Source organism: Molothrus ater, chromosome 2 (genome assembly GCF_012460135.2).
Source record: "Molothrus ater isolate BHLD 08-10-18 breed brown headed cowbird chromosome 2, BPBGC_Mater_1.1, whole genome shotgun sequence".
NCBI lineage: Eukaryota > Metazoa > Chordata > Aves > Passeriformes > Icteridae > Molothrus > Molothrus ater.
This window is the reverse complement of record NC_050479.2, coordinates 93,500,592-93,514,450: the sequence shown is the minus strand read 5'-3', so window position 1 is coordinate 93,514,450 and position 13,859 is coordinate 93,500,592. Positions and strand designations below refer to the sequence as shown.

General features: G+C 47.0%; 1 protein-coding gene across 2 annotated transcripts in view; it reads right to left on the bottom strand.

The window, feature by feature from the left end:
* LSAMP (limbic system associated membrane protein) overlaps positions 1–13,859 on the bottom strand; it is a 305,059-nt gene that overhangs the window by 12,875 nt on the left and 278,325 nt on the right. Inside the window, exon 7 of one of the 2 annotated variants that reach the window (XM_036378608.2) lies at positions 10,824–10,859. The exons of the other annotated variant lie outside the window; for it this stretch is intronic. Within the exon in view, the coding sequence (XP_036234501.1) occupies positions 10,824–10,859 (36 nt within the window). The remainder of the gene's footprint in view (positions 1–10,823; positions 10,860–13,859) is intronic. 2 annotated transcript variants of the gene reach the window in all.

Sequence of the window (13,859 nt, the reverse complement as noted above, 5' to 3'; positions counted from 1 at the left end):
CACTTGTACCAATGCTGGGCTACAGCACAGGAAATGATACCAGGGAAGATCTTCAGCTGAAATGGCAATATTGGAATGCTCAGCTCATGACATGGAAGAGGACAAGGGGAGGAAAGCTCAGCCAGGGTGAGAATGGGGAAACGGATGAAGTTGTGTAAGCACAAAGGTTAGGAAAATAATGAGAACGGGTCCTGGGAAAAGGGGAGATAAAGAGAAGAAATCAGTCCTGACCAGGCACAGGAAAGCAAGGATGAGGGAGACAGGGAGAGGGGAGTGATGGTGCTCATGGGAAGAGGGCATCAGTACCAGCCCGGGCTCAGAGGTGCAGGGAAGAGCGGGGTTTCCAGCAGAGCTGTTCGGGTATGGACGTGGTGCCCGGAGAAGCTCAGACCAAGAAGCAGGTCCGAAAAAGGGGAACGAGCAGCAGCAAGCCACGGTGTGCTGCCAGGGCTGTGGTCTCATGCCGGGGAACAGCGCTCGTACTCGCCAGGTCTGTCACCTGCCCTGGCCGGCCGCTCGCTGCGGGTCTGTCCCCTGTCCCTGTGTCCCCGCCCGGGCGCCGCCGCCGAAGCGCCGCTGCTTCCCCGCGAGGTGGCAGCCGAAGGACACCAAACCCGCCTCGCCATCCCGGCAGCCTCCGGGCTGGGAACGGCCCGGGAAACGCTGGGAATAACCCCGGGGCTAGGCGGCTCTGCACAGCCCCCCGGGAAAACCCGGGTCCTACGGCACAGGGGAGGGGCCAGCTCTGCGCTCCGAGCAGAGGCAGCCACGGATGGACACATGGACGTGGCACGCAATCTGGTCCCCACCAGCCTGCATCTTTCCACAACTACTACATCTGCAGTCTCGGCACAACCTCTTTGGAAGATACATAAAAAGCAGGATATCTACCCACTATGGCAGCAGAAACCGAGGGTGCAGGGGCTGGTGGTGAAGTTTGCAACCCTCTCTACTTATTCCACTTATTCTTATGATGGCCCCCAGCATGAAAATGGACCTGTTGCTGTGAGTCCAGAGAAGGACCATGAAGATTCTCAGAAGGCTGGAGCGCCTCTCCTATGAAGACAGGCTGAGAGTCAGAGTTGTTCAGCCTTGAGAAGAAAAGGCTCCACCTTACCGTGGTCTCCAGTACCTAAAAGGGGCTGACAAGGGCTGGAGAAGGGCTTTTTGTAAGGGCGTATAGTGATAGGACAAGTGGTAATGGTCTTACATTGAAAGAGGGTAGATTTAGATTGTAGATAAGGAAGAAATAGTTCACTATAAGAGTAGTGAGGCATTCACAGAAACTGTGGATATCCCATCCCAGGAAATGTTCAGTGCCAGATTGGATGGGATTTGAGCAGCCTGGTCTAGTGGAAGGTGCCCTGCCCATAGCAGGGGATTTGAAACCAGATGGTCTTTAAGGTCCCTTCCAACCCAAGCCATCCTATTATTCTACTTCCCCCACACAGATATTTCCCCTTCTGTCTCCACTTCCTCCAGCTCCCTTTTGTAACACCAGCAGCACCCTTGAAAGGGCCCATTAGAGAGAGACTGTGCCATGACACACAAGCCTTGCTCAAGAAGCAAATAAAGGCAGATGTGTAAGTAAACCCACAAGTTTACCAGAGGCATGCCTCCAAATGTGTGCACCATGATCATCACCAGCAGAAACTGAACACGTTACTTTTGAGATTCCCAGCACAGACCTTTTAAAAAGATCATTTGAGATGCAAGCAGAGAGCAGATATATTCCTAAAGGAGAAAAAAATCATCCACCCATCTATATGTCTCACATCCACATTTGCCAATCCCATCATCTGAGTAAACCAAAATGAAGGCAGAAGAAGAGACAGCGGGTGCCAGTTTTTCTCTTATTTACATTAACAAGACTCCAGAGCTTGACATATCTGCAGTTTGCTGATGGAAGAGAGCCCACAGAGAAGGTTCAAAGGGCATCAGAGAGCTCCTGGCTCTTGATTTGCTTTGGGGACTCTGCCCTTGGGATCCTGCCAGGGAGTGCAAGGTAAAAATCTGGTGTTTGAGGGTAATTGGTCCCTATGAGTTTCTGAATGGAAGAGAAGCCAGAAAGCAGCATGGGATGGGCTTGGAGAACTTGTCTGTGCTGGGAAGGAAGGGGTGATGATAAACCAAGTATAGCCAGCCTGCTGTTTTTCCAGGTGCTGTCCACTCTGAGAAGCTCTGGCCTCCATGTTGTTGATAAGCTGACTCTACTTACAGTGAAGGCTGAAGTTCTACTTCTTGAGCAAAAAATAGGATCAAAAATAAGGGGGGGGGAAGAACAAACCCCACCTCCAAAGCAGAAGGCACAAGGGAAAGAGGATGTGTATCATGCAGTTGTCTCTATCATCTCACTCCCTGGGGCCTGTAGGGGTCTCAGGGTTTGCACTTGCCAGCTGCTCTGCAGGAAGCAATTTTTCCTAGTCTGTTGACTCTCTTGCCAGGGCTTCAGAAGATGAAATCTTTATTATTATGAAGGCTTAAAAGGGAGGAATACTGTTAATTCCATTTTCAAGGTCATACTTTGAAAGTTATTAATTTCTTTCTTCCAGGGCTTTGCACTCTACTCTGAGGCTTTAGGGATTACCAGCTTCTACTTACTAGGGTTCATCTGGGGCCTTTTTTCTTATTTCTTTCCTGTTCCTCCCCCCCCCCCCTTAGAAGAAGACACTTTTTTTCTTCCCTGTTCTCAGTGTTGAAGCTATTTTGCTCATTGCCTGCTCATTCCCCATTGTCACTACCAGTTCTGCTCCTGTAATTAAAACTTGACTGTGACTGCAGTGATACTAGGATGGCTTTCCTAGAGGTGCCAGTACCGCTGTGTAAGCCGGGGAGGATGCCCTCCAGCAACTCTCCAACAAGATTAAGGAAATGTCTCTGGTGTCTATCAGTCTTTGCACTTGGTTTAATGTATTTCAGAATTTGCTCATACTTTTTTAGCACTGAACAGTTCTTCCCCATGTTTTGGAGCTCATTCATGGTGTACGAAGTACTCATCTATCATACCTCATGTCTTAGAGGAATGAAGATTCATTCTGTAATGCAGCTCACCCATTCTTCCCTAAGTTCTGAAGAATATCCCTGAAATTGTATTTCTCAGTGTCTTTCTGAGAAGGTCGTGGTGCTCAAGAGCTGTCTGCTTACACCGTTTATCCTGGAGCTGGTTTACAGTAATCCTAGTCTAAAATTGAACTGTTATCCTGACCAGTGAGGTTGGTGGTGGATAGAAGACCACCTTTGTTTCAAGGTTACACAGATCTTTCATCATCAGATCTGAATGGTATATATAAAAAGTTTCAATGTTTTCTCATTGCTGAAGAAATTTTCTCCCACCCTTTTTATTTCCCTAGCAACTGAAAGTTTATTTAAAAAAAAATCAACCACCCCCCAAAACCCACCTTCCCCAGTGACTGATACAAAATCAGATACTTAAAACTGTATTGTCTTCAAATCACACATTAAAGACTCTCATTCTACAAGCAAAGAATAAAACAAACGAACAAGCAAACAAACCAAACAAACAAAGCACACAGCACAGACTTTTTCAGGAGTCATTATGGGGAAGATCGGAGCTTTTTCTGCTTTTTGCTTTCCAAGGATAAAGAAATCCCTCTCCTGCTCAGCTCTCAAGCACATGTGTAGGGCACAGCAGACCAAAGGTGATACCAAGCACATAAGCTAGTGTCTCAATAGAAGACAAACAGCATAGCCCCCCTCACCCAGAGCACACACAGCCCTAAGAAGCAGGTTTGCTAATTGGAGGCTCTGGAACCTTTTGAAAAATTAATATTTTCATCAGTTTCATGTCTGTCTGTTTACTCACTTCATCCCTGCTATGGTTTTCTACAGGCTTTACTGGATATATGGCATAGGAAAGATTTGAGTGGCTGTGGACAGAAATGAAGAGGCAGGGGACATGCATAGGGGTGACTGGAGCAGAAAAACAACTAAATTGGGGTGGAGAGTGGCCAGCATGCTTGAGGTTACTCTGGTACTGAAATCCAGTCCTACTGGAACCTCTGCTCTCCCTATCTTTCTCTAACATCTGCAGAGAAGTGTCCTCCCAGTCTATCCTTGAGATCTTCTTAGGGATATCACTCTCAGTATTTAAGTTAATTAGAGATGTCATGACAGTCAAGCTGGGCCCAGGTGCTGGTATATGTCTCTAAAGTGTGGGGTCTAAGTAAATATTACCTTGTGTTCCCTGTAGTTCTCATCAAAATATTGAAGTGTCTGTGTGTGTGCAGTGCCAGAGTGAGACTCCTGGTCACCTAACACCCTAACAATGCAAGCATGGCTTTAATACCTGGCCCAGGCCTGGGAAAAGCCAGAGCAGGAAGCCATTGTGGCTTCCCACAGCCCATTAAAAACCAGTATTAAAAAGGGAAAGTTAATACAGCTTACACAGGCTGCTGAGCAGGCCTTCAGCTGGATACGTAGGAGCAATAGGAAATATGCAGGAAGCTATTCCTGCTCCTCATTAGATGTTCTTGGGTGCCTGGAGATTGCTCAGTGCATGTGAGCTGTGCCTCTGAGCACAGAGTGAGTACAGTGATGTGGCTGGCCAGTGTCACCAAGGGTCAGTGTGCCTGTGTGGCTGCAACAACTACCGGAGGGGCTGCCTGACCAGACCCTGCTGAAGCCGTGCTGGTCAGAGCTCATCCTTCTCCAGGGCCTGATCCCATGCTCCCACCCATGCATCCACTCCCCAGGCTGCAGAGGGACATGCAGGGGATGCTGGGGAAGGACCACACACATTGCTCCTTGCTCACCTTGCCACGAGACCTCTCCCTTTTGCAGGGGAGCTCTGCTGACAGACCTGCTCACCCATGGGAGGGAAGGCCTTCCAACAGCACTGTGCTTTTCCTGCAAGCCTGATTTCTTTGGAATGGTTGGGTTTTATCCCCATGCACACCCTCCCTCCCTCCCAAATCCCACACCTCCCTTCTCATTTCTGGTTGTTTTTGTTTTTAGAGAGAGCGCTTAGACAGCTGTATTAATCATGCAAGCCCAGCCATGTGTAATGTGCTTTATCAACAGCAGAGCAGACACTGAATGGCAGCGGGTTCACAAGCGGGCCTGGTGCACTGCCTGAGCTGGGAAGATAAACCTGCTGCTTCCCAAACCAACTTACCGTCATGGGTTAGTGAATGAGAGACTGTTCACTTGGGACAATAACCAGAGGGGAGGCCAGCTCCTTAGGCAAGGTTTACTCTGGAAATGGAAGGGCTAAGAGGAGGAGGAGGAAGGTGGAAATTACTCTTTGGTCATTTTCTCATGGGGGTTGGAGGAGTTTTTTGCGTGTGTGTAAGGATTAAATCAAGACAACAGTGGCAGTTCTTCATCCTCCTCTTTGCTGCCCTCCACAGTTCCAGTCAGCCAGTCAACACAAGAAATAAGGAGAACAGGAGGGAGAGAGCAAAGGTTTAAGTACACCTGCTGTGCAGTGGGGATGGGTTGTTTTCAGAGTCTCTAAAGGGGGAAGGTTCAGCTGATGGCTTCAGGAGCTCATCTAACATGCAGATGGTTTCAGGTTATGAGTGTCCTCTGGGCTGGGGATATCTGCCTCGGGAGGGTTAGAGCCTGCCCCAGCTCTGCTCTGCAGGGTACTCTGTCCATGCTACAACACTAACACTATCACTGTGCCTGTCAGATGACTGATTTTCTATGGCAGTTGCTCTTCCATGGGTTCATTTCTAATCTCTGCAGTGCAATTATGTGTCTTCTCACCCACTGGATTTACCCAAGCTCCACTCTCCCACCTGACTGCTGTGCCCTGACCTCTGCTCTGCAGGGCTCTTCTGCATGCACGCAAAGCCACACTGGTGACTGCACACACCTTGAAATGTCTTCCTTATCCACTGCAAGGGCTCAGCTTGGAGGAATATCTTTCTGGGACTTCCAGTCTCAGTTCCCACCCTCCGCTGCTGATCGTCTTCACTCACTGGATCCTCCACAGCACTGTACTATGCAAATATATACAACCCAAGGCTCATTTTGGAATAAATCAATCTAAATTAAAATAATGAACAAAAAGTACAGAAACGGATCAGGCAGTAAAGACATTTCTCTTTCTTTTCCCCTGTGTCTCTCTTTTTTCTCTAAGAAAGCTTGTTTCTTTTCTCTACACCTTTTTTTTGGGGGGGGGGGAGGGGTGGGAAGCAGCAGATTGGCTTTTAATTTTTTTAAGCAATCTCAACAAACAGAAGCTGTCTGTTGCTATTCAGCAAAACCCACCAAGCAATGTTGGTAGCTTGGCATCAATTCTTGGCATGTCTCTTTTCCCTAAGTTGCTGTTTTTGTCTACATTCATACTACCTCCTTTTGGAAGACAGTATCCTCACCTCTGGCTTTGGTATTACTCGCTTTAAACCACACAGCCAAAATAAGATACAGTGCCATCCCTTGCCTCGTACCTATGAAACAGCACGAAGAAATTGCTGTGATGCTGGCTGCCTGCCCTCACCCTGCCTTGTCCTCCCTGTTCCCTTGGCCTGAAGGCCCCACAGGCTTGGCACCCAGTTCAGTGCCAGCCCTCAGTGCCTGAAGCGCTGGCAGGGACTGACTCTGACCCTGAGCAGCCAGACAACCTTGGTCTGTCTGAGCATCCATCCTGCAGGGCCAATCCCTTCTGCACTCACCAAATGGACACTGAGCTCTTTGGAAAACCTGGGTGGACAGCATCCGTGAGAAGCAAGGAGAGCTGTGAGTTGTGCTTCCCACCTGGGGCCATGGGTGTGATCAGCTGCTGGTGCCTGGGGCTCAGGCAGCTTTCAGGGAAGGGAGGCATACCCTGAGTAGTCAGCCACACATCCCTGTGCAGTGACCCATACAGCTGAATTGTGTCCCTCAAATGCCTTAGGATTCATGGGAATACCAGACTTGACATGGTTTCAAATACACCCTCCTGTGCTTGGTCCCTACGGCTATTATTTTTTTCTGGTCATTATTTTTTCTCTATTTCTCTGTAGGGATCACAAAAATACAAGATTGTCTATTTTGGCCTGTCTATGCTTCCCTAGCTCTGCCAACCAGTTTGCTTCATGGGCCTGAAGGCCTGGATTTTCACTGACCCTTTTCTGGAGCCCAAATGAGACAGCACCCTCAGGCCTCAGTGAAGAGGGCTCCAGAGGTGGATGGGTCTTTCAGCTGGTCACATCATACTGGCAGGGCTGACTGCCTAGTCAGCAAACTTCCATAAAAAGTTAACCCTTTACAGCCTATAGTCTCTGCTGTAATCTCCCTTGCTTCTCTCCTTAGCTTTGGTGGACTCAGATGTCTACCCTTTTGCCAAAGCAGGCCCTGCTGACTCGAGAGCAGCCAGCTCAGCAGAACTGGCAGGGCCATGCACTGCAGAAAGCAAAAGGGGAGCAGAAATGGGTGGGAGGTGCCCACTGCAACAGAGGAGCTCTCTTCTGCACAGATAGGACACCCAGAGAGAGGAAAGAGGACTGAGAGGGTACTAGAAAGAAATGTGCTCTCTGTTTCCCACTCTGGCCATCAGACCCAAATGAACATCTCTTTTCTCCCTTCCCCCAGCTCCCACCCACCTGATGAAGGCATTAGTGACAGTACAGGCTACACAGGCTACAGCTAAATGGAGACTAGCTACGATCTACAGTCACACAGGGTCATTCTCCGATCAGTGCACCTTTTGGCAGAAAGGCAGGACTCCTCATTCTCCTTTTCCCTCCCACTCTGCTAATTGCTAACACACTACAGCTATAAATCTTGTGTCAACCTATTGATGGCTGTGACTTTGTCTTATCAGGCCCCAAAGACTGACACATTTGTTGCCCTGTGGGCAGCTCTGAATGTGCTGCTTTCTGAAACACCATATCTCCCTTGCCTAGCTCCCAGGGCATCAAGCTCACCACCCTGAGAAAGCCCCTACTTAGCCTCTGGCAAGCCCTCATCACAAAACTCCTATGAGGAAGACTCACAGGTTTTGCAGCCCATCAGTCTGGCCAAGCCATTCTGATGTGGACACTGGGTGCTAATCCAAGGGAAGGAGTTCATGTTCAAAGGGCTGAGGATGAGAGACAATGAAGGACAAAGATGGAGCTAGTGCCATAATTGTGACAGGTCCCTTTGAGGTTCAACAGTGGCCACACTTGCCCTTCCATTGGCAGATGTGGTGTGGAATGAACAAATTCTCTTTTTTCAGAAGAAAAATCCTTTTGAAAAGGCATCTGATGATGCAGTAAGGCCCCTGCTTTGTGACTGCCAGGTCTTATGTCAGCCCATTATAACATGATGTTACAATGCAGACAGAAAGATGTGATGATGTGGCATCATCCCAGAAGACATTTCAAGTCTTTTTGAGTGCTGGGCTGCAAAATAAGGAGAGCTGGAAAATTTGTCAAGGACAACTCAGCTGAGAGCTGAATCAGCTGGGCTCCACCAGCATTTTAGGAAAGTGTCTCATCAAATTCAAGTCCCATTTGTTTAGTTGAATGGGCTGCTTCTGAGTCTCCAGCCTGCCTGAAAGCAAGATGTTTCCACAGCAGCTAGCTAATGATAGCAATGCTTAGCAGGACTACAGCACTCTTCGTCTCAAATCACCTTCCTTTTAAATTAATGCTCAAAACCCCACAGGGCAGGGAAGTGTTACTGAGGATTAACAGAAATGAAAATTGAGGGAGAAAGAGGAAGAAGGCTGTGGTTCTGGTCATTGAGGAACAGCTTAATTGAGGGCTGAGGACTACATTTCAGAACATCAGCTCATAGGAAGAAAAAGGTCTAACAAAATTGTATGCCCAAGGTTTCTTTGAAGGTGAGCAGCAAAGTAAAAGCAAATGTGAAAAGCATCTGTGCTGAAGGCCCACAACAGAGAAGCTGGTAAGGGCTTTCAGAAAACAAGTGAGGCCCAGAGTATTTAAACTCTGCTTTCCCACTCTGCAAAATCCTCTTGGGGTGTCCTGGGTCACTGGAGATACACCAGCATTTGGCACCACAAATTCTTGGAGACTCCTCACAGGAGGGATGGCATACCAGGATGTCCTTCAAGACGATCTCAGGAGACTGGGGAGCAGTAAAAATATAACAGCTTCAGAGACAGAGGGGTAAGTGTTTTAAAGGATCAACTAAAGCTGTGCAGGGTGGCCTTGGCAAGTTGATTAGGAGGTGTATTTGTAATGGGAATCCTGGCCTTGCTCACTCGCAGATTTTGCTTTATCATTTAGCTTAATGGGCTCCTAATTCAAAACCAGCTGTAAACAGGGCTGCTGTGAAAAAAATTAACACTGCCTGCCTGTGGAATTTAAGGATATATAATAAAAATAATCATAAAACCAAAGAGCCCTGGGTTTTTCATCAGGCAAAAATATTTGTCATTGAAAATTCTGCTGAAAAACAAGAACACCTAAAATTGGAAAACTCCTCAAAACCCTACATCCAAAACAGCCTCAGCAACTTTAATTTCATATCCAAGCACAAGTTTTATTTGCAATACATAAGATAATGGTGTTTAATTGGATTTATTTTTCCACAGTAGGTTCCCAATGGCCTACTTTACTCCTTTTCTCAGCTCCTTGAATGTTATTTACAAATCACTCTCTGGGATTTAATTTTAATGGTTGCTTGATTTCTACCTCCTTTTTTTTTTTATACTTTTTTTAGGTACTTTTCTTTAATTGTATTTGTGGATTTGCCTTTTAAATAGGCAATTGTGACTACATCCTGAGCCTGAATAAGTTGCCAAGAGCAGAGCTTGATTTAAAAACAGCAGAGTAGTTAAACGGAGCATGTGTAACACGCAGCATTTATTGTTCTTTTCATGGGAGTACCTGCAGGTGCTTTGTTCAAGCAGGTGCTCTTTTGCAAAACAACATGGGTTCCTAATAACACTCTATCCCAAAGCTCTGTGCAGACATTAACAATTTAGGTCTCTGAGCAACCCATAAGTTGAGTGCATCCTCCTCATATGGCAGTAAAACAAAGATACTGAGGAGATGTAGGCCAAGATTTTTTCAAACACAGGGATTTGCTGCCTTATTGTTGATTTAGTTTCAAACACCACTTTCAAATGCTGTAGCCTGCTTTCTGGACATGCCTGGTCTCTGTGCTTTTTCAGAATGAAAGCGTCACAACCAAGCCCCAAATCTCATGTGGATGTTGGGACCATGCTCTCTAGGCCTAAGGCAGGAGTGGGCAACACAGAGACAGAAAAAAAAAACCACACAGACCCTGTTTTGCCTTCATACCTACTTCCCTTTTGGAATAAAGCAGACAGTAACACCTCACCATGTGCCTCTTTTCATGCTCTCTGCCTCAGATGTAGGATTATGTGAGTGGAAGACTTGGAGAGGTGGGACAAAAGCATGAGAAAACAAAGTGTTTCACTGTGGATGATAAGATGCTCAGCTAGAGTGAAAAAAAAACTGGCAGTGTTTTAATTTTCAGTTTTCCACTTGTCCTTTTCACCGTCACTGCAAAATGTTAGGTCTGCTTATGCTTTTGATCCAAAATGTGAACAAGTGGGCAAAGAGAGCTTAGGATGGGAATGTGTTTTAAAAGTAGGTCTGCAGGGAGACTGAACCTCACTAAAGACTGTCCACACCTGGGTGACAACTCAATGTCCTTGCTCAAAGCTTGGTTAAAGGCTGTTGCTATTCAGCTGATTGTTTTTTTGAAGAAGGAGGGGGGAAAAGAAGGATGAGGAAAGTGAGCAGAAATGAGAAAATGACATGTAAATGATAAGGGAAAGCCCTTATTTTCCTGCATTTCTGAGCTGTTTTGCCCATGCCTAGGTCTGAGAGTTTGTCAGGATGACGGAGAATGACCCGGCTAAAGAGCTACTTCAACATAAAGCATATACTGACCTGGAAAAGGATTGGGGAGTGTGGGTAAAACTCGTTCTAAAGGGGGAAAAGAAACAATAAGCAACGTGCAGGAGAAAAGCCACTTTTCACACCAAGCAAGCAGCAGATACAAACCTGATGGAGTTGTCCATCCCCAAATTAAATGAACTAGAGTAGGTTTCATATACAGAGCATTTTGCTAGCAACACGCCTAATACACATCAACATCCCCTGGGACTGGGAGTCAGAGAGAGAAGTGATTTGAAAAACTAAACAAATAATAGCCAAACAGCAAGAGGGATTAAACACCTGCAGTGAAGGTAATTGGACTTGATGGTCCATATCTTCCCTCTGACTTTCAAGACCACTCATGTCATCACTCTACAGCTCCTCTTAGCTACACCTCTGCCTGGAAGCTAGTCTTGGCAGAGAGGTGAGCTGTGGAAGTCTTCCATGGGCAGTTGCTGCCTACCCAAAACCTTTTCCACAATGGATTTCTTGCCAATGACAGCTCCCTTGAGGATCTGTGCATGGAAGCAGTCACCCTGGTGAATCCTCAAGGGTATTCTGCTTCTTTAGTTTTTGTCCTCTGAGAGGGACAGAGTTTTTGCAGAGCCTGCTGTCTTGTTTATAGGGTTTTTATAAAGTGTCCTTGCTATGCGTCACAGCAGGACTTTGATATACGTCACTGCTGGCTTCACAGTTTGCTTCTTCCACAAAGGATCCCAAAAGAATTGCACAGATAATGAGGGAAACCAGTATCAGAGACCTCAGTCTGAGGCTAACAGTAGTGTTAATTCTACTTCATACATGGTACTGGTGATGCACGGAGCAAGGAAGCAATTTGCCCAAGGTCAAATGCTGAACTGCTGGCAGAGCCAGACACAAACCCAAGAATACAAGGCCCCCAGGCCTGACTGGTATCACTGGGTCTCCTTTCTTTGCCTACAGAGCTTGCTGGATGCCTTGTACTGACTGAGACAAGCTCCTACCCATGGACTGATCCATAGGTAGACATTTAGCTGCAACAGCTCATAGGTCTGGGGCAATGGGTTATCTCCTGGCTTACCTGCTAAGATCACTGCTAATGGACACAGAACTTGGCAGGATAAATCAGTAGGCCACTATTACTCTCTGATCACCTAGGCCCAGCTATTTGGAGGCCAATGCTCTTTCTACAGTATCCTTGGTGCAAAGACTTGAGTTTGTGTCTTGCTGGAGCTCATGAGGATTGAGCAGGTCAGGCCCATCCCTATGACACTGGCAGAACTCCTGCCCTCATGGTGGTAATGGAGTTGTTTGAATCCACAGCAGGCACAGCAGAGATCAAATACAAGTCTAGCCTGGATCTCTCTGTTTATGTAGCAACAGGGGACTATTGTTCTGCGAAAGCAGGCTGTTTGTGCTGACAAGACTTCCTTGTTATTTAGTTTGGTTAAATAACTCAACTCCCCTTTACCTTCTTCCTGCACAGCAGGCTGCAGGCTGCACAGCATAAGCAGTTAAAGCAAAGCACTACGGCCTCATTATCATGCTGCTTTCTATTCAAGGACTCTGTCTCTGTTCCTCTCTCCCACTGTGTGCTGCTTTTATTGCTCCACCCTGGCTCATTAGCAGTGTCTCAGCCTTGCCCCCTCTGACTGTCAGCCCAAACCACTTTCCTCCCTCCTGAGTCTCCCTGTTACTGACAGCCTTGAGGAAAACAGGGGGTGTGCACTAAGCCACTAAGAGGGATTTCGGCCACAGTCGAGGTTCCAAACCCCAGCAGCCACCACTGTAACCAAATGCTCAGGGCACAACAAAGCTTGGGCACAGTGGAAGGAGGGGTGTGCACACTCGTGGCAGGATACTAACAAATAATGACAAGTTAGAGGCTAATGCCAGCTTTTAGGAACATGCCTTGCTGCAACCAAAACTGCTGGGCTCCACCTGAAGCTGCTTGAATTGGCACTGTCTTGCCAGCTTCTGCTTCACCTCCACGCTTGCTGATTCCCCAAAGGGTGCAGAGGATGCAGCAGGGGACCTGCTGATGTGGCAGTCTCCCATAATTGAGCCAATTGAGCCAGCAGGACTGCATCAGGATGTGCAGCACTGTGCTGCTGTCTCCTGTTTCAGCCTATGGGATGAGCTAGCTCGGCAGGAGGCAGAGGACAACTAATTTGGAAAAGCTTTTCTTTCTTTTCTCTGCTTTGTTAGAATTCACATAGTGCTGCACCTGCTTATGTGTGCCTGTGGAGGGGCATGTGAGTTTGCTTCTACATCACAGAGGTGCATGCCTATGTATACATATTCACCTACACACAAACCCATGTATCTGTGTTCCTCCAGCAAATGTGTATCTGGTATGTGTTTATACATATACACACACACACACACACACACACACACACACACACACACACACACACACACACCCCCACACCCCCACACCCACACATATATATATATATATATATATATATATGCACAACTTCTGTGTAGCATGTGTTAAGATACAAATTGTGACTTTCACTGATAATGTCACTGATAATGCTTTTCATAGTACTGCTAGGTGAGTAAAACAAAAAGAAAACATGTTCCCTACCTCCTAATACACTTGGAGGAAGAACCCTTTTGTTTCAGTTGTGTCACTGCTTTTCACCTCTGTTGTTCTGTGATGGAAGCCCTGGCTTTGCCTCTCTATCAGGTAATATTCACAGAGATCTGTACTACTGTCCCTTTTTTTGTGCTTAGGGGTTAAAAACCTTGCTCCCAGGCTCTGCAGAGCTGAATTAACCTACTGGCTTGCCAGTGCTGCCAAACATGGCCCTGCCTCCCAACTCTTCATACCCACAGATGTGTGATAGAGCTTCCTCTCCTGCATGGGCTTTGGTGCCTGTTGAGCCCCGTCAGGAACTTGTTCAGCTCAGTACAATGAAAGAAAACATTTGCGGCATTTCAGGGAGATGAGCAGTAAAGCTCATTTACCTATTCACTGGTTTAGCAGGTTAGACAGCTTCAGTGGGATGTCCACTGTGTGGCAGAATAAGGGAAATAACAAAACCATGTGGCAGAGAG